General features: G+C 44.5%; 1 protein-coding gene across 3 annotated transcripts in view; it reads right to left on the bottom strand.

The window, feature by feature from the left end:
- LOC124038634 (endothelial PAS domain-containing protein 1-like) overlaps positions 1-24,092 on the bottom strand; it is a 79,736-nt gene that overhangs the window by 5,799 nt on the left and 49,845 nt on the right. For 2 of the 3 annotated variants that reach the window (XM_046354715.1, XM_046354716.1), the window contains exons 5-13: positions 19,644-19,756; positions 19,223-19,425; positions 14,462-14,568; positions 7,805-7,952; positions 6,779-6,987; positions 5,856-6,073; positions 1,926-2,039; positions 1,304-1,782; positions 559-655 (exon numbers count right to left, since the gene is read on the bottom strand). In XM_046354715.1, the coding sequence (XP_046210671.1) occupies positions 559-655; positions 1,304-1,782; positions 1,926-2,039; positions 5,856-6,073; positions 6,779-6,987; positions 7,805-7,952; positions 14,462-14,568; positions 19,223-19,425; positions 19,644-19,756 (1,688 nt within the window). The remainder of the gene's footprint in view (positions 1-558; positions 656-1,303; positions 1,783-1,925; positions 2,040-5,855; positions 6,074-6,778; positions 6,988-7,804; positions 7,953-14,461; positions 14,569-19,222; positions 19,426-19,643; positions 19,757-24,092) is intronic. The other variant, XR_006839388.1, reaches the window with a different exon arrangement.

Genomic DNA, 24,092 nt, shown 5'->3' with positions numbered 1-24,092 from the left:
AACCCTGACCTGTTCACCGGACGTGCTACTTGTCCAAGACCTGCTGTTTTCAACTCTCTAGAGACAGCAGGAGCAGTAGAGATACTCTGAATGATCGGCTATGAAAAGCCAACTGACAGTTGCACCCTCGACAACCACTGTGATTATTATTAATTGACCCTGCTGGTCATCTATGAACACTTTAACATCTTGGCCATGTTCTGTTATAATCTCCACCCGGTACAGCCAGAAGAGGACTGGCCACCACTCATAGCCTGGTTCCTACCTACGTTTCTTCCTAGGTTCTGTCCTTTCTAGGGAGTTTTTTCTTGCCATCGTGCTTCTACACCTGCATTGCTTGCTGTTTGGGGTTTTTGGCTCGGTTTCTGTACAGCACTTTGTGACATCAGCTGATGTAAGAAGGGCTTTATAATACATTTGAATTGATTTGATCTTAGACAAAAACCAGTCTGCAGTTTCGGCATCTAATATAACTCTAGTGGAATATTTAACAGTGACCTCAAGCTGGATACACACATCATAAACAACGGTCATAAAGCAGTGAGAGGGTAAACGTACCACTGCCATTTGTGTGAAGGAGCGCTTGACGTTGTTGGCTATGGAGATTCTGGTGGGACTCATGTCTCTGTAGGCCTGGACAAAGTTCTCCATTGACCTGCAAAAGAGGATTTACTTACCATCGCTGTACATTACTCTAGCTCTAACAAACATCAGTACAAGAAGACAACTGAATAAAAACTGGTAGGACAGACACAAAGAATCAGTAGGATACACACACAGAATCAGTAGGATACACACACAGAATCAGTAGGATAGACACACAGAATCAGTAGGACAGACACACAGAATCAGTAGGATACACACACAGAATCAGTAGGATACACACACAGAATCAGTAGGACAGACACACAGAATCAGTAGGACAGACACACAGAATCAGTAGGATACACACACAGAATCAGTAGGACAGACACACAGAATAAGTAGGACAGACACACAGAATCAGTAGGACAGACACACAGAATCAGTAGGACAGACACACAGAATCAGTAGGACAGACACACAGAATCAGTAGGACAGACACACAGAATCAGTAGGACAGACACACAGAATCAGTAGGACAGACACACAGAATCAGTAGGACAGACACACAGAATCAGTAGGACAGACACACAGAATCAGTAGGACAGACACACAGAATCAGTAGGACAGACACACTGAATCAGTAGGACAGACACACTGAATCAGTAGGACAGACACACTGAATCAGTAGGTCAGACACACTGAAGGCCCTCTATAGTACCTCTGCTTGTGCATCATGTTGACTGGCATGTTCTGACATGAGTGGCTTCTGCCCATGGAGTTCACCTGTAGTAGAGAGTTTAACGGAGGATCTGGGGGCCACTGCAGGTTCTGATGTCCACCCATGGAGGACAGAGGTGTGCTGGCTGGGGCGTGGTAGGGGGGGATCTGTGTGGGGCCTGTGTATGGCAGAGTAGGCCTGGAGTCCATAGGCCTCATTTGGCTGTGGTTGGGGCCTCTCTTGTCTCCTGGGGCACACTTGGCGGGCTGGTAGTGGTCAGACTGTGGGGATCTCAGGTTTTGGAAGAGGCTGGCGATGTTGCTGAAGCTATTCTGTGTGGTGAGGTGGCCCAGTGGGCCGGTGGCCCCCTCTGGGCCTCCAGGCACCTCCTCAGGAATGATGGGATGGAGCTGGAAGTCCTCTCCGTCCATGGGGATGTAGGGTGCCAGGGTCTCCAGGTCCAGATCACTCAGGGCCGACTGAGAGGGTCACATCACATCACACAACCCCAAGAAAGTAAACATGACCAATTATGTTAAATACATGTCAATCTAGTATAATGTCAACCTTCCTCATCCACACTGATTCAGTAATGGGTCTGTGAAGTGCCAGTAAGACTGACCTGGGTGCTCCCAGGGCTCTTGGGCCCCTCTGTGTCGAGAGCAAAGAGCTTCTCAGTCAGCTCTACCTTCAAATCACTCTCTCTCTCATTGTAGTAATCCCCTGGGCTGCTGGGCTGTACCCACAGAGAGGAGAGAGTGAGAGAGAGAGACAGAGAGAGGGAGAGAGATTGAGAGAGAGAAAGAGGACAGGACAAAAGCTCCCTTGAGGCCTAAGTAACTAAGTGACCAGTGCTTATTCCAACCTTCCACCCTGTATTCTCACAACACTCTGCCCCCGGTTGCAAGCACCTGGGATCCATGCCCACTCCATAACACACACACCAGTGGAGGCTGCCGAGGGGAGGACGGCTAATAATAATGGCTGGAACGGAGTGAATGGAATGGTATTAAACCATGTGTTTGATGTACTTGATGCCATCCACTCATTCCGCTCCAGCCATTACCACAAGACTGTCCTCCCCAATTAAGGTGCCACCAACCTCCTGTGACACACACACACACACACACACACACACACACACACACACACACACACACACACACACACACACACACACACACACACACACACACACACACACACACACACACACACACACACACACACACACACACACACAAACAAGTTTTGGGACACTGTAAAGTCCATGGAGAACAAGAGCACCTCCGTCCAGCTGCCCACTGTACTGAGTCTAGGCAACACGGTCACCACCGATAAATCCATGATAATCAAACATTTCAATAAGCATTTCTCTACGGCTGGCCGTGCTTTCCTCCTGGCTACCACAACCCCGGCCAACAGCTCTGCACCCCCCGCAGCTACTTGCCTGAGCCTCCCCAGCTTCTCCTTCACCCAAATCCAGATCGCAGATGTTCTGAAAGAGCTGCAAAACCTGGACTCATACAAATCAGCTGGGCTTGACAATCTGGACCATCTCTTTCTAAAATTATCCGTCGCCATTGTTGCAACCCCTATTACCAGTCTGTTCAACCTCTCTCTCGTATCGTCCGAGATCCCTAAAGATTGGAAAGCTGCCGCGGTCATCCCGCTCTTCAAAGGGAGTGACACTGTAGACCCAAACTGTTACAGACCTATATCTATCTTGCCCTGCCTTTCTAAAGCCAAGTAAATAAACAGATCACTGGCCATTTCGAATCCCACCGTACCTTCTCCGTTGGGCAATCCGGTTTCCGAGCTGGTCATGGGTGCACCTCAGCCACGCTCAAGGTACTAAACGATATCATAACCGCCATCGATATAAGACAGTACTGTGCAGCCGTCTTCATAGACCTGGCCAAGGCATCTGTCAATCACCGTATTCTTATCGGCAGACTCAATAGCATTGGTTTCTCAAATGACTGCCTGATCCACCCTACGCAGACAACACTATTCTGTATACTTCTGGCCCTTCTTTGGAAACTGTGTTAACAAACCTCCAAACGAGCTTCAATGCCATACAACACTCCTTCCGTGGCCTCCAACTGCTCTTGAACGCTAGCAAAACCAAATGCATGCTTTTCAACCGTTGCAAGCAAGAACCTGAGAAGAAATCCAAACAGGAAGTGAGAAGTCAAATTTCAAAACAGAGCCAATTAAAATTCCTGATAGATATGGATGTGCTTCCACTTCCCTGGGCTTCCACTAGATGTCACCGTCTTTTATCCTAGTTTTAACATTATACTATAAAGGAGGGGCTCATGAGACCCATTTAGTGAGTGGTCTGTCAGGGCGCCTCAGTCTCATGAAGCGCGCTCCCGAGAGAGTGTCCTCTTGTTCCAGGGCTTTTATTCAAACAATGAAATTCTCCAGTTGGAACCTTATTGGTGATATTTGTTAAAAACATCCTCAAGATTGATTGCAGACATGTTTTGACTTATTTCTACAACCTGTAACTGAACTTTTTGAGTTTTTGTCATGGAGGATATGGTCACGCCTCCATGAAGATGGATTACTAGACTGAACACGCTAACAACAGGTGGTTAAATGATGGGCTTTATGGAACAAATCAGTCATTTATTGTCGAACTGGGATTCCTGGGAGTGCCTCCTGATGAAGATTATCAAAGGTAAGTGAATATTTATAGTGTTTTTTTCAAACTATTGTTGACTCCAAGATGGCGGAACTGTCTAGTTGTTTATAAGCAGGTACTGAGCGCCGTTCTCAGATTATGCTTTTTCCGTGAAGTTTAAAAATGATCTGGCACAGCGGTTGCATATAGGATCAGTCTATCCTTAATTGTGTGAATAACACTTGCATCTTTTATCAATGTTTATTATCAGTATTTCTGGGAAAATCACAGGGTGTTTTGGAATTAAAATATTACTGCAAGTAACGCGCCAATGTAATCTGGAATTTTTGGATATAAATATGCACATTATCGAACAAAACATACATGTATTGTGTAACATGATGTCATATGAGTATCATCTAATGAAGATCATCAAAGGTTAGTGATTAATTCTATCTATATTTCTGCTTTTTGTGACTCCTCTCTTTCGCTGGAAAATGGCTATTTGTGTTTTTGTGACTTTACTATGACCTAACATAATCATATGTGGTGCTTTCGCTGTAAATTGTTTTTGAAATCGGGCACCATGGGTAGATTAACAAGATGTTTATCTTTCATAGGCTGTATTGGACTTGTTAATGTGTGAAAGTTACATGTTTATAAAAAAATATTTTTGAATTTCGCGCGCTTCCTTTTTCAGCGGAATGTTGAGGTGGGGTTCCACTAGCGGAACGGCCCGTCCTAGACAGGTTATACCACCCACCACTGCGACCTGTATGCTCTAGTCGGCTGGCCCTTGCTACATATTCGTCGCCATACCCACTGGCTCCAGGTCATCTATAAGGCTATGCTAGGTAAAGCTCCGCCTTATCTCAGCTCATTGGTCACGATAACAACACCCACCCGTAGCATGCGCTCCAGCAAGTATATCTCACTGGTCATCCCCAAAGCCAAGACGTCCTTTGGCCACCTTTCCTTCCAGTTCTCTGCTGCCAGTGACTAGAACGAATTGCAAAAATCGCTGAAGCTGGAGACTTACATTTCCCTCACTAACTTTAACCATCGGCTATATGAGCAGCTAACCGATCGCTGCAGCTGTACATAGTCCATCTGTAAATAGCCCACCCAATCTACCTTCCTCATCCCCATATTGTTTTTTATTTACTTTGCTGCTGTTTTGCACACCAGTATCACTACTTACACACCATCATCTGCTCATCTATCACTCCAGTGTTAATCTGCTAAATTGTAATTACTTTGCTACTATGGCCTATATTGCCTTACCACCTCACGCCATTTGCACACAATGTATATAGACTTTTCTATTGTGTTATTGACTGTACGCTTGTTTATTCCATGTGTAACTCTGTGTTGTAGTTTCTGTCGTACTGCTTTGCTTTATCTTTATCTAAATAATAAAACACACACACAAACACACGCGCGCACACAAACAAGTATACACATCGTGACACATGCACACACGCACAAACAAATGCACACATCGTGACACACATGCAGGATCACACACACCGTAGGCTACGCCGGCACACACACACACACAATACATAAAAGTGGAAGAAAAGCTAGTAAAACAGGCTTGTGGTAGAAGATGTGGTGAACAAGACAATAGATGATAGTAGAGTTCTGGAAGAGTTCTAGAATAGTTCAAGGAGAGTTCAAGGAGTGTTCAAGGAGGGTTCAAGGAGCGTCAAGGAGCGTTCAAGGAGCGTTCAAGGAGACTTCAAGGTGCGTTCAAGGAGACTTCAAGGAGAGTTCTAGGAGAGTTCAAGGAGAGTTCAAGGAGGGTTCTAGGATAGTTCAAGGAGATTTCTAGAAGAGTTCAAGGAAAGTTCTTGAAGAGTTCTAGAAGAGTTCTAGGAGAGTTCTAGGAGGACACCAGGGGCAGTAGTGGCTACATACCGTGGAATAACTGCTCAGGCTAGGGGGGGCAGTGCTGGGGGTGGCGCTGCCCGGTGTAGGGTTCTGGGGTACTGAGAAAGTGGCAGCCATTTGTTTGGACATGTCTCCTGATGGGCAGGGTTTGTGGGGATCACTACCCCAGCCCTGAGGGGCCGGGGTGGGCATGGGAGACATCTTGGGGTATAAAGGAGGATGAGGCTCCTCAAATGGTGGCCTTCCTGTAGACAACCATATAAACAGTAAACGGTTAGCATTCCTGTTTTCAAAGAAGTTATAGTATTATCTTAGACTACAGATGGTGTCATCTCATCCACAAGCCAGCTCTCTCTCTGTCAAACTGTCTGGTTTCACAGCACCTCAGTACGGGACTTTATTGGAAGTCTATGGCAGTAGATGACGAAACAACCGCTGGTTTTAATTGATTGATCTCTCAGTCCATCACCATCTAGCATAACCCATAACCCATAACCCATAACCCTACATTGTGGACTTCAAATCGCGAGCAGCGCAAGTGATTTAAACAAGGAAGTGAGTTCAGAAAATCTAAAAGTACGCATCTTAGAAATAGTTTTCACATATAAACTTTATATGCCCAAACTCAGATTCAATTGGGCTTCCCAAAACCAATATGGTCAATGTCCTAGAATTTTTTTTTATTGCCAATTGTCGCCATTTTTCTAAGTCCCATCTAATATAGCTGAGTAGGCTTGCTCCCTCTCCCACCTCAATTTCAACCACATTAAGTCCCAGTTTGTTGCACAGTTATCAAGCTCTATGCACCTTCAATTGGAGCCTTGGGGCGACGTTAGAGATGGTGCAGGTTTAAGTGCATGGCTTTGGTGAGATGGATAGTATGGGATGATACGGGGTATAGTTAAGGAGAGATCTAAAGTAGAATGGGAGATATTGGGGGGGATTCTGACCAAAGTCGAGGGTGATGATGGCGTCTCCAGGTGTGGGGGCCAGTTGAGCAAGGTCCTCTGGGTCCTCTTTAAGTTTGGTGAACAGGATCTCCATGGGTTCCGTGGCCACCGCAGCACCACTCTGGCTGAAGAAGCTGTTCAGGTTGTGTGGCTTGAACAGGGACTCAGTCTGGTCCATGGAGAAGATCATGGACTTGTTCTCCACGTCACTGAAAACCCACAGAGAGACAGAGGGATACCTCAGGGATGTGTTATGTTACCTACTACGACCCCTTCCATCTCAGCCTCCAGTATTTATGCTGCAGTCGTTTATGTGTCGAGGGGCTAGGGTCAGTCTGTTATATCTGGAGTACTTCTCCTGTCTTATCCGGTGTCTTGTGTGAATTTAAGTATGCTTTCTCAAATTCTTTCTCTATTTCTCTTGGAGGACCTGAGCCCTAGGACCATGCCTCATGACTACCTGGCTTGATGACTCCTTGCTGTCCCCAGTCCACCTAGCCGTGTTGCTGCTCCAGTTTCAACTGTTCTGCCTGCGGCTATGGAACCCTGACCTGTTCACCGGACGTGCTACCACAGGAGCGGTAGAGATACTCTCAATGATCGGCTATGAAAAGCCAACTGACATTTACTCCTGAAGTGCTGACCTGTTGCACCCTCGACAACCACTGTGATTATATTATTTGACCCTGCTGGTCAACTATGAACATTTTAACATATTGGCCATGTTCTGTTATAATCTCCACCCAGCACAGCCAGAAGAGGACTGGCCACCACTCATAGCCTGGTTCCTCTCTAGGTTTCTTCCTAGGTTTTGGCCTTTCTAGGGAGTTTTTCCTAGCAACTGTGCTTCTAAACACCTGCATTGCTTGCTGTTTGGGGTTTTAGGCTGGGTTTCTGTACAGCACATTGAGATATCAGCTGATGTAAGAAGGGCTATATAAATAAATGTAACCCAAACCTCACCATCTTAACCTCTGACCCCCATCCCTTGACCCCTGACCCTTGACCTGAGACCGGTGACCCTACCTGAGGACATAGTTGACACAGACAATGCACTGCGGCTGGGAATTCCGGCTGTTGTAGATGACTGTGCCCTGGGTCTCCACCCACACGTAGCCTCCATGTTTGGCCAGCATACGATACTGTCCACTCACTGCCTGGCCTTTACTGCACACTGTACAAAGATGGAGAGAGAGATTTTTAAAAATACTTTAATTTAAACTTGATTTAACTAAGCAAGTCAGTTAAGAACAAATTCTTATTTCCAATGACAGCCTACCGGGGAACAGTGGGTTAACTTCCTTGTTCAGGGGAAAAATGACAGATTTAACCAAAATAGATAGATAGATAGATAGATAGATAGATAGATAGATAGATAGATAGATAGATAGATAGATAGATAGCGAGAGCGAGAGCGAGAGCGAGAGCGAGAGCGAGAGCGAGAGCGAGAGCGAGAGAGAGAGAGAGAGAGAAAGAAAGTATAATTCAAGCAGGATGGAGGTGAACAGAAGAGGAACTCAGAGAGCAAGCAGCAGAGTGAAGAGCAGAGAGGTTCAGGTCAGGGTAAGACTAAGATAGAGGGTGAAGAGGAGAGAGGTTCAGGTCAGGGTAAGACTAAGATAGAGGGTGAAGAGGAGAGAGGTTCAGGTCAGGGTAAGACTAAGATAGAGGGTGAAGAGGAGAGAGGTTCACGTCAGGGTAAGACTAAGATAGAGGGTGAAGAGGATAAAGTTTTAGGGGTGAGGAGAGAATGAGAGATAGAGAAGTACTGTATCAGGGTAGAGAATAAGAGGAGTTGGCTCAAGTCCAGGGCTGGCTTGTAAAAGGAGCAGGCCAGGGGTAGTAGCGGTCCCAGGGCTGGCTTATTAAGGAGCAGGCCCAAGGTCATAGGGGTCATCCCAGGGTTGGTTTATTGTGGAGCAGGCCCAAGGTCATAGGGATCATGCCAGGGCTGGTTTATGAGAGGAACAGGCCCGGGGTCGTAGGGTTCATCCCAGGGCTGGCTTGTGAAAGGAGCAGGCCTGGGGTAGTAGGGTCATCCCAAGGCTGGCTTGTGAAAGGAGCAGGCCTGGGGTAGTAGGGTCATCCCAGGGCTGGCTTGTGAAAGGAGCAGGCCTGGGGCAGTAGGGTCATCCCAAGGCTGGCTTGTGAAAGGAGCAGGTCTGGGTCTTAGGGCTGGATAAGAGTGAGTAAACACAGACCAGGGCTGCTCCAGGCCAGTCACGTTGCCATAGAGACTTCAGCTGGCCACATAGAGATCCCACCTGCTCAGTGCATTCAGTCTGCCTGGGCTAACCACACCACTGATTGATTGATGTCATTTGCATAGACTACGACAAGGAGCCTGGAACTCAGCTGATGGGTTGAGAGGAAAGGAGTACTAGACTCACAAAGGAGTCGAGCTGCTAGCACACACACACACACACACACACACACACACACACACACACACACACACACACACACACACACACACACACACACACACACACACACACACACACACACACACACACACACACACACACACACACACACACACACACACACACACACACACTAGAGAGGCTTTAATGATGTGTAAATGTCACTGTGGGTCAGAAGCCATCTCACCGGAGTGCCTCATTACAGGGGCAATGTGGGACACCTGGTCCCCTGTCACTACAGATGCCCTGCACTCCTCTTATCTCCCCCGTCACAGGTCAGCCCTAATGGGATTGAAGACATCTTAATACCGGCCCAGGTCCACAGAGCCATGATAATGAAATAAGTCCTGTTTTGAATTATATTCAGAACTCACATTTGGCTGACAGAGTGGCCTGGTGGGGTTTAGATGTGATGTGAGGGTATTGTGTGTGAGAGGAGTTGCGGGCTGATGTGAGGGTACTGTGTGTGAGGGGGGATGGGGGCTGATGGGATGTGAGGGTATGATGTGTGAGGGGGCTGGGCACTGATGGGATGTGAGGGTATGATGTGTGAGGGGGCTGGGCACTGATGGGATGTGAGGGTATGATGTGTGAGGGGGCTGGGCACTGATGGGATGTGAGGGTATGATGTGTGAGGGGGGCTGGGCACTGATGGGATGTGAGGGTATGATGTGTGAGGGGGGCTGGGCACTGATGGGATGTGAGGGTACTGTGTGTGAGGGGGGATGGGGGCTGATGGGATGTGAGGGTATGATGTGTGAGGGGGGCTGGGCACTGATGGGATGTGAGGGTATGATGTGTGAGGGTAGCTGAACATTGCCTGTGGTGTTCTTTGTGTTACAGAAGCTGGTGGATGTCAACATGGATTGTTTCATCTCTGGGCTGGTAAAAGCAATAACCATACATGAAACAGAGAAGGAGAACGGTACCAGAGGTAGCGAGAGGTGGACAGAAAGGAAATCAAAGTAACAGGATGGAAACTACAAACATAAACTACAGGTGTTTGAATAGGACCTGCTACAGTAGCACAAACATAATCTACAGGTGTTTGAATAGGGCCTGCTACAGTAGCATAAACATAATCTACAGGTGTTTGAATAGGGCCTGCTACAGTAGCACGAACATAAACTACAGGTGTTTGAATAGGGCCTGCTCCAGTAGCATAAACATAATCTACAGGTGTTTGAATAGGGCCTGCTACAGTAGCACGAACATAAACTACAGGTGTTTGAATAGGGCCTGCTCCAGTAGCACAAACATAATCTACAGGTGTTTGAATAGGGCTTGCTACAGTAGCATAAACATAATCTACAGGTGTTTGAATAGGGCCTGCTACAGTAGCACAAACATAAACTACGGGTGTTTGAATAGGGCTTGCTACAGTAGCACAAACATAAACTACAGGTGTATGAATAGGGCCTGCTACAGTAGCACAAACATAATCTACAGGTGTTTGAATAGGGCCTGCTCCAGTAGCACAAACATAATCTACAGGTGTTTGAATAGGGCCTGCTCCAGTAGCACAAACATAATCTACAGGTGTTTGAATAGGGCCTGCTACAGTAGCATAAACATAATCTACGGGTGTTTGAATAGGGCCTGCTACAGTAGCACAAACATAAACTACGGGTGTTTGAATAGGGCCTGCTGCAGTAGCACAAACATAAACTACAGGTGTATGAATAGGGCCTGCTACAGTAGCACAAACATAAACTACAGGTGTTTGAATAGGGCCTGCTGCAGTAGCACAAACATAAACTACAGGTGTATGAATAGGGCCTGCTATGGTAGCACAAACAAACTACAGGTGTATGAATAGGGCCTGCTACAGTAGCATAAACATAAACTACAGGTGTATGAATAGGGCCTGCTACAGTAGCACAAACATAATCTACAGGTGTATGAATAGGGCCTGCTATGGTAGCACAAACATAATCTACAGGTGTATGAATAGGGCCTGCTATGGTAGCACAAACATAAACTACAGGTGTATGAATAGGGCCTGCTATGGTAGCATAAACATAATCTACAGGTATATGAATAGGGCCTGCTATGGTAGCACAAACATAAACTACAGGTGTATGAATAGGGCCTGCTATGGTAGCACAAACATAAACTACAGGTGTATGAATAGGGCCTGCTATGGTAGCACAAACATAATCTACAGGTATATGAATAGGGCCTGCTATGGTAGCACAAACATAAACTACAGGTGTATGAATAGGGCCTGCTATGGTAGCACAAACATAATCTACAGGTGTATGAATAGGGCCTGCTACAGTAGCACAAATTTGAACTACAGGTGTATGAATAGGGCCTGCTACAGTAGCACAAATTTGAACTACAGGTGTATGAATAGGGCCTGCTACAGTAGCACAAATTTGAACTACAGGTGTATGAATAGGGCCTGCTACAGTAGCACAAATTTGAACTACAGGTGTATGAATAGGGCCTGCTACAGTAGCATAAACATAAACTACAGGTGTATGAATAGGGCCTGCTACAGTAGCACAAACATAATCTACAGGTGTATGAATAGGGCCTGCTACAGTAGCACAAACATAATCTACAGGTGTATGAATAGGGCCTGCTATGGTAGCACAAATTTTAACTACAGGTGTTTGAATAGGGCCTGCTGCAGTAGCACGGAAATAAACTACAGGTGTTTGAATAGGGCCTGCTAAAGTAGTACAAACATAAACTACAAGTGTTTGACTAGGGCCTGCTACAGTAGCACGAACATAATCTACAGGTGTTTGAATAGGGCCTGCTACAGTAGCACAAACATAATCTACAGGTGTATGAATAGGGCCTGCTACAGTAGCACGAACATAATCTACAGGTGTATGAATAGGGCCTGCTACAGTAGCACGAACATAATCTAGAGGTGTTTGAATAGGGCCTGCTAGAGTAGTACAAACATAATCTACAGGTGTATGAATAGGGCCTGCTACAGTAGCACAAACATAAACTACAGGTGTATGAATAGGGCCTGCTATGGTAGCACAACATAATCTACAGGTGTTTGAATAGGGCCTGCTACAGTAGCACGAACATAATCTACAGGTGTATGAATAGGGCCTGCTACAGTAGCACGAACATAATCTAGAGGTGTTTGAATAGGGCCTGCTAGAGTAATACAAACATAATCTACAGGTGTATGAATAGGGCCTGCTACAGTAGCACAAACATAATCTACAGGTGTATGAATAGGGCCTGCTACAGTAGCACAAACATAAACTACAGGTGTATGAATAGGGCCTGCTACAGTAGCACAAACAAACTACAGGTGTTTGACTAGGGCCTGCTACAGTAGCACAAACATAAACTACAGGTGTTTGAATAGGGCCTGCTATGGTAGCACAAACATAATCTACAGGTGTATGAATATGGCCTGCTACAGTAGCACAAACATAAACTACAGGTGTTTGACTAGGGCCTGCTACAGTAGCACTAACATAAACTACAGGTGTTTGAATAGGGCCTGCTATGGTAGCACAAACATAAACTACAGGTGTTTGAATAGGGCCTGCTATGGTAGCACAAACATAATCTACAGGTGTTTGAATAGGGCCTGCTACAGTAACACAAACATAAACTACAGGTGTTTGACTAGGACCTGACTAGGACCTGCTACAGTAGCGCAAACATAAAAACACATCTACATTTTCAGTCGGCTTCTTCTGAATTTCATTTAAGCAAACAATATATTATTAAACAGGTTCACAGTTTTAATAGCTTGCAGAGAAAGGGAAATACTGGTGTTCAGACTGCATTGTCTTGTTCTCTCACATACCAGCACGGTTACTGTAAAGCATTGTCTTGTTCTCTCACACACCAGCACGGTTACTGTAAAGCGTTGTCTTGTTCTCTCACACACCAGCACGGTTACTGTAAAGCATTGTCTTGTTCTCTCACACACCGTCACGGTTACTGTAAAGCATTGTCTTGTTCTCTCACACACCAGCACGGTTACTGTAAAGCATTGTCTTGTTCTCTCACACACCGTCACGGTTACTGTAAAGCATTGTCTTGTTCTCTCACACACCAGCTACTGTAAAGCACCGGTTACTGTAAAGCATGGTCTTGTTCTCTCACACACCAGCCACTGTAAAGCACCGGTTACTGTAAAGCATGGTCCTGTTCTCTCACACACCAGCACAGTTACTGTAAAGCGTTGTCTTGTTCTCTCACACACCAGCACGGTTACTGTAAAGTATTGTCTTGTTCTCTCACACACCAGCACGGTTACTGTAAAGCATGGTCTTGTTCTCTCACACACCAGCCACTGTAAAGCACCGGTTACTGTAAAGCATGGTCCTGTTCTCTCACACACCGTCACGGTTACTGTAAAGCATTGTCTTGTTCTCTCACACACCAGCACGGTTACTGTAAAGCATTGTCTTGTTCTCTCACACACCGTCACGGTTACTGTAAAGCATTGTCTTGTTCTCTCACACACCAGCTACTGTAAAGCACCGGTTACTGTAAAGCATGGTCCTGTTCTCTCACACACCAGCACAGTTACTGTAAAGCGTTGTCTTGTTCTCTCACACACCAGCACGGTTACTGTAAAGTATTGTCTTGTTCTCTCACACACCAGCACGGTTACTGTAAAGCATGGTCTTGTTCTCTCACACACCAGCCACTGTAAAGCACCGGTTACTGTAAAGCATGGTCCTGTTCTCTCACACACCAGCACAGTTACTGTAAAGCATAGTCTTGTTCTCTCACACACCAGCACGGTTACTGTAAAGTATTGTCTTGTTCTCTCACACACCAGCACGGTTACTGTAAAGCGTTGTCTTGTTCTCTCACACACCAGCACGGTTACTGTAAAGCGGTGTCTTGTTCTCTCACACACCAGCTACTGTAAAGCACCGGTTACTGTAAAGCGGTGTCTTGTTCTCTCACACACCAGCACAGTTACTGTAAAACGGTGTCTTGTTTTCTCACACACCAGCACGGTTACTGTAAAGTTTTGTCTTGTTCTCTCACACACCAGCACGGTTACTGTAAAGCGTTGTCTTGTTCTCTCACACACCAGCACGGTTACTGTAAAGCGTTGTCTTGTTCTCTCACACACCAGCACGGTTACTGTAAAGCAGAAGATGAGATAAGGTCCTCAACAGATGGTTGAGACATTCCCAACGACTTCAAAATCATTCTATCTGTTGATAGGCCTTAAGGCAAGAGGAAGAAGCCCCTTTGCCTGCACCGGGTTTGCAGTGTAGTCAGTCTTAGTGTAGACACTCACGGTTCTGGTGGCTCTTGGTGACACTGTCAGAATCGAGGGCGTGGTACAACTCATAGACAGAGCAGCCAAGCAGGTCTTCAGGACTGTAGCCCATCAGCTCAGTGACTCTGCAATACACAGAAATACAGCCAACCGTTAACTCAGCCAACACCACTTTTCTCTGACTGACTGACTGACACACACACACACACACACACACACACACACACACACACACACACACACACACACACACACACACACACACACACACACACACACACACACACACACACACACACACACACACACACACACACACACTTCTCTCCTCTACCACAGCCTCTCTCCTCTACCACAGCCCCTCTCCCCTATCACAGCCTCTCTCCCCTACCACAGCCCCTCTCCCCTACCACAGCCCCTCTCCCCTACCACAGCCTCTCTCCTCTACCACAGCCTCTCTCCTCTACCACAGCCTCTCTCCTCTACCACAGCCTCTCTCCTCTACCACAGCCTCTCTCCTCTACCACAGCCTCTCTCCTCTACCACAGCCTCTCTCCTCTACCACAGCCTCTCTCCTCTACCACAGCCTCTCTCCTCTACCACAGCCTCTCTCCTCTACCACAGCCTCTCTCCTCTACCACAGCCTCTCTCCTCTACCACAGCCTCTCTCCTCTACCACAGCCTCTCTCCTCTACCACAGCCTCTCTCCCCTACCACAGCCACTCTCCTCTACCACAGCCACTCTCCTCTTCCACAGCCTCTCTCCTCTTCCACAGCCTCTCTCCTCTACCACAGCCTCTCTCCTCTACCACAGCCTCTCTCCCCTACCACATCCTCTCTCCTCTACCACATCCTCTCTCCTCTACCACAGCCTCTCTTCTCCCTCCTCTACCAGTCTCTCCTCTCTCTCTCCTCTGTCACAGTCTCTCCTCTACCACAGCCTCTCCTCTGCCACAGCCTCTCCTCTGCCACAGCCTCTCTCCTCTACCACAGCCTCTCTCCTCTACCACAGCCTCTCTCCTCTACCACAGCCTCTCTCCTCTACCACAGCCTCTCTCCTCTACCACAGCCTCTCTCCCCTACCACATCCTCTCTCCTCTACCACAGCCTCTCTTCTCCCTCCTCTACCAGTCTCTCCTCTCTCTCTCCTCTGTCACAGTCTCTCCTCTACCACAGCCTCTCCTCTGTCACAGCCTCTCCTCTGCCACAGCCTCTCCCCTACCACAGCCTCTCTCCTCTACCACAGCCTCTCTTCTCCCTCCTCTACCAGTCTCTCCCTCCTCTGTCAGTCTCTCCTCTACCACAGTCTCTCCTCTACCACAACCTCTCTATACCACAGCCTCTCCTCTAACTCCTCTGCCACAGTCTCTCCTCTACCACAGCCTTTCCCCTCTACCCCAGTCTCTCCACTACCACAGATTCTTCTCTCCCTCCTCTACCACACTCTCTCCTCTCTCTCTCTCTCTCTCTCTCTCCTCTACCACAGTCTCTCCTCTACCTCCTCTGCCACAGTCTCCCCTCTACCAGAGCCTCTCCTCTACCACAGTATCTCTACCAAAACAATAATAAGGATCACATAGGTAGGTAATAGTCAACAGGCATGTGACTCCTAGAGCATTACCCCATTACCCATTGCATCAAAGTTGCTTCCACGTCTTTTCAATGGAATTCTGTTGAACCAACAGGTAATAAATGTTGAATTGACGTCTACCAGCCAGCCAGCCAGCCAGCCTTCCAGCCAGCCAGTCAGCAAATCTGCCAGCCAGCCAGTCAATCTGCCAGCCAGCCAGACTGGAGCACAAATAAGTCATTCCTCACTGCTTTACACCCACACACCAGTTGTGTTGTTTATGTGATTGAGTGATGTGGGTTTCAATGTGTTTTTATCTTTGCGTGATGTGGATTTGGGTGTTAAGTACAGTAGAGAGCTCTACTCTCCCAATGATGCCTGCATAATCTTCAAACAGATGAATAGGGATTTTTTGTGTTTTTACAAATCAAGGCTCTGAAAACCTGAGCTGTTAGTTAATCACAACTAAAGCACCACTGCTGAAATACAGTTAGGTAACTCAACCTTGAGTAAGAAAAACAGCTGGTGGACCTCAATCATAGGTACTTAATATAAAATCATAGACATTTCTTAAAAAGTTAAAACAACGATGTAGACCCCAGATTAACACATAGTTTCCATAATGAAAAAACCGTAATAATGATAATTGCAAGCTTATGGGCCAAGTAGCCTCAATCAAAGTAGCCTCAATCATTAAACTTTTTTCTTATCCATGCAGGTGCAATGGTTCAAAATCTGTTGAGACCCAAGACGGAAAGTTATATTGAAGTTTAAACCAACATTACATGAACATTTCTGAGTTCCTTCTCTTGCTTCCAGCCTTTCTCCTCTCCTCACGGGCGGTCCAAGGGCAACCCGTGCTGTGCCAGTTGGGAACATCAACCATGACCACTAATGAGCATAATGACGTATGCAAGGCATCATGGGCTGTCGCCTCATTTGCGTAATTGAAGTCGATTTGTGCAAGGATGAAATAAATACAACATTTGAGAAAAGTAAAAAGGGGCCTCTGTTTCACAGGAAGGTACACTCTGTTCTCAGAAGAAATCTTTTGTCTTTGCATGAGCGCTTGATCAGATTACAGCCGAACCCGACCGGTGTGGTTTTTAGCACTAGCAGCTAGGAGGAAGGAATGTTTTTCTCTACCGGCGAGACATTGGCTCTAAGATGGCTGCCGTGTCTGTGACGCAGTTGGCCCGGAGGGGACAGCAGACACTCCTAACGGGGACATCGATCATCACAGGCACTTGATGGTAGGACTTGGACTTGTCATTATTGTCACAGTTGTCATGGTGACATGCTGCTTTGGATGCAGTGGTGATGGGTGCATAGCGCTCCCTTTGTGTGAAGTGCCCAGAGAACATGTTGTGGGTAACCTCTGGCACTCTTTGATGATGTCGTGCGATGCAAGTCATTCTTGATGTTTTCTCTCTCTGGTCCTGCCAAACCAAACGGGTTCAGTCAGCAAATCATTATCCCGGCTTGTTTGCATGCTTGTGTGTGTGTGTGTGTAAGTTTGCGTAATTTGTCGTTCAGTGACAGCACTTGATTTTGGGTTTTACCAGCCTGCTGCTGCTTACGATTTACAATATAAATGTGTGTCTGAGTCTGTGATCATATATGTCTGTATGAGAAGGTACTTTATGCATGAATATGTACAGTTGATGAGTCTTGTTTTTCAACCAATCCACACATTTTTCGTTAACAAACTATAGTTCTGGCAACTTGTGCATGACACAAGTAATATATTTCCAACAATTGTTTACAGACAGATTATTTCACTTATAACCCAATGTATCACAATTCCAGTGGGTCAGAAGTTTACATACACTAAGTTGACTGTGCTTTTAAACAGCTTGGAAAATTCCAGAAAATTATGTCATGGCTTTAGAAGCTTTTGATAGGCTAATTGACATCATTTGAGTCAATTGGAGGTGTACCTGTGGATGTATTTCAAGGCCTACCTTCAAACTCAGTGCCTCTTTGCTTGACATTATGGGAAAATCAAAAGAAATCAGCCAAGGCCTCAGAAAAAAATTGTAGACCTCCACAAGTCTGGTTCATCCTTGGGAGCAATTTCCAAATGCCTGAAGGTACCACGTTCATCTGTACAAACAATATTACGCAAGTATAAACACCATGGGACCACGCAGCCGTCATACCGCTCAGGAAGGAGAAGCATTCTGTCTTCTAGAGATGAACGTACTTTGGTGCGAAAAGTGCAAATCAATCCCAAAATTACAGCAAAGGACCTTGTGAAGATGCTGGAGGAAACAGGTACAAAAGTATCTATATCCACAGTAAAATGAGGTCTATATTGACATAACCTGAAAGGCCGCTCAGCAAGGAAGAAGCCACTGCTCCAAAACCGCCATTTAAAAAAGCCAGACTACGGTTTGCAACTGGACATGGGGACAAAGATCGTACTTTTTGGAGAAATGTCCTCTGGTCTGATGAAACAATAATAGAACTGTTTGGCCATAATGACCATCTTTATGTTTGGAGGAAAAATGGGGAGGCCTGCAAGCCAAAGAACACCACCCCAACCGTGAAGCACGGGGCTGGCAGCATCATGTTGTGGGGGTGCTTTGCTGCAGGAGGGACTGGTGCACTTCACAAAATAGATGGCATCATGAGGTAGGAAAAATATGTGGATATATTAAAGCAACATCTCAAGACATCAGTCAGGAAGTTAAAGCTTGGTCACAAATGGGTCTTCCAAATGGACAATGACCCCAAGCATAGAAATAAAAGCTGAAATAAACAATTCTCTCTACTATTATTCTGACATTTCACATTTTTAAAATAAAGTGGTGATGCTAACTGACCTAAGACAGGGAATTTTTACTCTGATTAAATGTCAGGATTTGTGAACAGCTGAGTTTAAAAGTATTTGGCTAAGGTATATGTACACTTCCGACTTCAACTGTATATGAGGATGTCTCTATGCATATACAGTATAGAGAGGGAGTGTATGCCTATGTGTGAGTATGTGAGATGGTTTGTGTGTTCCCTGCTGTTACTGTACTGTAAGCTAACTTTCCGTCCCTTCTGCCAGTGTGTGTGTGTCTGCGTGTGTGCTTGTGCGTGTGTGTGTGTATGTGAGACTGTTTGTGTGTGCTACGCGTCATTATAGTCCTGTAGGTGAGCTGTGTGTCCCTGTTGGGAGCATGTGTTAGTGTGTGTATTTATCTGACAGTGTGCGTTACCTGTCGTCACAGTAGGTGAACTTCATGTCCATGCTGTGACGGCTCAGGAAGGTCTTGCTGTCCAGGGGTGTGTCGATGTTGGAGGGGTGGGGGATGGGCTCACACATCATTAGCAGGCAGGTGAGCGGAGACTCCTTGAACCCACACAGCCCATGAGGGGCGCAGCTGTTGTACACCTTGAGGTGGCCCGTGCAGTGCAGAACCTAAGAAAGCAGAGGAGAAACACTTATATCAACATTATTTTATATAAGAACTATTATCTGTAACATCTGATATCATCTCAATGATGCAGTACGGTCCTATTCTGAATAAACAATGCAAAACAGAATTTACAATCAATAGTAAACAAGCCAAGTAGAGGGTTGTTCATGAGTAGTGATGGCAGTGATCTTGGCATCTTCTGTTAATTCCATGGACTCACCTTCCAGCTGGCTGATTTCAGGTTGACAGTGCGTCCACGGTTTGTCACTGTGCACTTCATCCTCATGAAGAAGTCTCTCTCAGTGCTGAAGGCTTTCCCCTTTGTCCCAGTACCTGTGAACAAACATACACAGATTTTCTTCACCTTCATTTTCCAATCGCATGCTTGCGATATCACAGTTTTTGTGTGAGGTCAAGGTTTCGGTTTCTTCTACTCCTCCCTGTCCCACTAACGTGCATGCAAGCACACACAAAGGACTCTGCCCCATGTTTCTGACATATCTGGAGCAGCAACTCAGTCCATAAGGGCTGATCGTAAAGCTGTCAGTGGTGACATCAACTTTACACATTCAGACTCTTTTTTAACACTCCTTGTTATTGCATTTCCATTTCTGTTGTTGTGTGTTGCACTTGCATTCAGTAGCGTCTGAATAACATGATTATGAAGGCATACATGTATGAAAGTTTGTATAATTATTTAAAATGTATATAGTTCTGTCCTGATGTTCTTGTCTGTTAATGTTCTGTATTATGTCATGTTTTAGGTTTTGTGTGGACCCCAGGAAGAGCAGCTGCTGCTTCAGCACTAACTAATGGGGATCCCTAATAAACGTGTAAATACTAAATTCGCCACAGTCTGCAGCCAAACCATTACATCACAAAGTGAGAGTTCAGCCCTCAGACACTGGCCGCGGGCCGTGGAGCAAGACAGAGCCTTATGGGTCCAGCTAATAAGGAGTGTTAAAGGGGGGCCCCATGACGGGGGTGGCGCCAGGGAAAGGTCTGGCATGGCTGGCAGTACGTGTGGACACAACAGCAGCGCCCGCACTTCCACCAACCTTACCATCCTCCTTTGGTCCCCCATGTCACCCACCCCTCTATCAACAGTCCCAGGAAGGGGCCTGAGGAGTCGACCTACTAGGCTCCTTGTCTGACCACTTTGGTGTGGCCCGCCCTGGAATGAGAGAAAGTGATTCAAATAGCAACAAAAACAGAACAGCAGAACACTGGAGATATTAGAGGACAACTGGAGAGAGAAGTATGGAAAGAGTCAGTGTGTCCAGAATGTTATTTCTACCATCATTATTTACTCTTAGCATAGCACACAAGCCATGGCCGAGGAAGCTGTTCATGTAGTGTTATTATCTCATGTTATAGCTTTTAATTTAGTGTAATTACATCATTATATAGCTGTTAATTTAGTGTAATTACGTCATTATATAGCTGTTAATTTAGTGTTATTACATCATTATATAGCTGTTAATTTAGTGTAATTACATCATTATATAGCTGTTAATTTAGTGTTATTACGTCATTATATAGCTGTTAATTTAGTGTTATTACATCATTATATAGCTGTTAATTTAGTGTAATTACATCATTATATAGCTGTTAATTTAGTGTTATTACGTCATTATATAGCTGTTAATTTAGTGTTATTACATCATTATATAGCTGTTAATTTAGTGTAATTACGTCATTATATAGCTGTTAATTTAGTGTTATTACGTCATTATATAGCTGTTAATTTAGTGTAATTACGTCATTATATAGCTGTTAATTTAGTGTTATTACATCATTATATAGCTGTTAATTTAGTGTAATTACATCATTATATAGCTGTTAATTTAGTGTTATTACGTCATTATATAGCTGTTAATTTAGTGTAATTACATCATTATATAGCTGTTAATTTAGTGTTATTACATCATTATATAGCTGTTAATTTTGTGTTATTACATCATTATATAGCTGTTAATTTAGTGTTATTACATCATTATATAGCTTTTAATTTAGTGTTATTACATCATTATATAGCTGTTAATTTTGTGTTATTACATCATTATATAGCTGTTAATTTAGTGTTATTACATCATTACATAGCTGTTAATTTAGTGTAATTACGTCATTATATAGCTGTTAATTTAGTGTAATTACGTCATTATATAGCTGTTAATTTAGTGTTATTATGTCATTATATAGCTGTTAATTTAGTGTAATTACGTCATTATATAGCTGTTAATTTAGTGTAATTACGTCATTATATAGCTGTTAATTTAGTGTTATTATGTCATTATATAACTGTTAATTTAGTGTAATTACATCATTATATATTATATATTATTCGTTGTGTGTGCAATTTTACAACTTCTACTTAACGCATTAGGACCTCCAGATACTTATTTATTTCAGCTTTTTTCGACAGGGAGTCATGCTGAGAATAAGGTCTCTTTTACAGATTAGCTCTGTATACATATCGATTCACAATATACACATACATACAGTACATATCAATATACACTATACACATCAATATATATGTCAATATGTGCAATACACATCAGTATACACATCAATATACATACATATACACATTAATATATATCAATAAACACTACACGCATCAATATACACATTCATGTGCATCAACATACACATCAATTCACATCAATATACATCAATATACACTATACGCATTGATATACATCAATATACACTATATATACACACATATACATATATATATATATATACATATATATACATATATATATATACATATATATATATATATATATATACATATATATATATATATACATATATATATATATATATATACATATATATATGAAGTACCAGTCAAAACTTTGGACACACCTACTCAATGATTTTCTTTATTTTACTATTTTCTACATTGCAGAAAAATAGTGAAGACATCAAAACTATGAAATAACACATGGGATCATGTAGTAACCAAAAAAGTGTGAAACAAATCAAAATATATTTGAGATTCTTCAAAGTAGCCACCCTTTGCCTTGAAGACAGCCCTAACCTTATTTACATAAGTACTCAGACCCTTTGCTATGAGATTTGATATTGAGCTCAGGTGCATCCTGTTTCCATTGATCATCCTTGAGATGTTTCTACAACTTGATTGGAGTCCACCCGTGGTAAATTAAATTGATTGGACATGATTTGGAAAGCCACACACCTGTCTATATAAGGTCCCACAGTTGACAGTGCATGTCAGAGTAAAAACCAAGCCATGAGGTCGAAGGAATTGTCCGTAGAGCTTGGAGACAGGATTGTGTCGAGGTACAGATCTGGGAAAGGGTACCCAAAATATTATGCAGTGTTGAAGGTCCCTAAGAACACAGTGGTCTCCCATCAGTCTTCAATGTAAGAAGTTTGGAACCACCAAGACTCTTCATAGAGCTGGCCGCCTGGCCAAACTGAGCAATCGGAGGAGAAGGGCCTAAGTCAGGGAGGTGACGAAGAACCCAATGGTCAATCTGACAGAACTCTAGATTTCCTCTGTGGAGATGGGAGAACCTTCCAGAAGGTCTCTGTAGCACTCCACCAATCAGGCCTTTATGTTAGAGTGGCCAGACGGAAGCGACTCCTCAGTAAAAGGGACATGACAGTCCACTTGGAGTTTGCCAAAAGGCAACTAAACACTCTCAGACCATGAGAAACAAGATTCTCTGATCTGACGAAACCAAGATTGAACTCGTTAGCTTGAATGCCAAGCATCACGTGACAGCACCCTCCTGTTCAGCCTGTACATTAATGATCTGCCTTCTGTCTGTACTGGGTCTGAAGTTCAAATGTATGCAGATGATACAGTGATATATGTGCATGCAAAGAGAAAACAACAAGCTGCACAAGAACTCACTACTGTAATGGTCCAGGTTACAAAGTGGCTCAGTGACTCGTGTTTGCATCTCAATGTGAAAAAAACTGTTTGCATGTTCTTCACAAAGAGGGCAACAGATGCTACTGAGCCAGATGTCTATGTGTCAGGGGAGAAGCTCCAGGTGGTATCCGATTTTAAGTACCTTGGCATCATACTTGATAAATCTGCATTCTCTGTGAGAGCTTCCCATGTCTGGAATACACTGCCATCAGACACACATAACTGCACCACATATCACACTTTCACAAAATGCTTGAAGACATGGCTAAAGGTCAATCAGATTTGTGAACATGGTCCCTAGCTGTGTGTTGCCGCTTTCCATGTTGTCTGTTGTCTGTAGCTTGTGAGGTGTGGAAACACTTTGTTGCTTTTATGAATTTTGTCTTGCTGCTTTTTGTTCTATGTTGCTCTGTCTGTATGCTACGTCTTGCTTGTCCTATGTTGCTCTGTCTGTATGCTATGTCTTGCTTGTCCTATGTTGCTATGTTTTGCTTGTCCTATGTTGCTATTGTCTATATTGTAATTGTTTTTAATAACCTGCCCAGGGACTGCGGATGAAAATTAGCCGGCTGGCTAAAACCGGCACTTTTACTGAAACGTTGATTAATGTGCACTGTCCCTGTAAAAAAATAAAATAATAATAATAATAATACTGTGGGGATTTTTTTCAGCGGCAGGGACTGGGAGACTAGTCAGGATCGGGGCAAAGATGAACGGAGCAAAGTACAGCGAGATCCTTGATGGAAACCT

This window comes from Oncorhynchus gorbuscha, linkage group LG06 (genome assembly GCF_021184085.1).
Source record: "Oncorhynchus gorbuscha isolate QuinsamMale2020 ecotype Even-year linkage group LG06, OgorEven_v1.0, whole genome shotgun sequence".
NCBI lineage: Eukaryota > Metazoa > Chordata > Actinopteri > Salmoniformes > Salmonidae > Oncorhynchus > Oncorhynchus gorbuscha.
The sequence above is the reverse complement of the archived record's forward strand: the minus strand, read 5'-3'. Positions and strand labels throughout refer to the sequence as shown.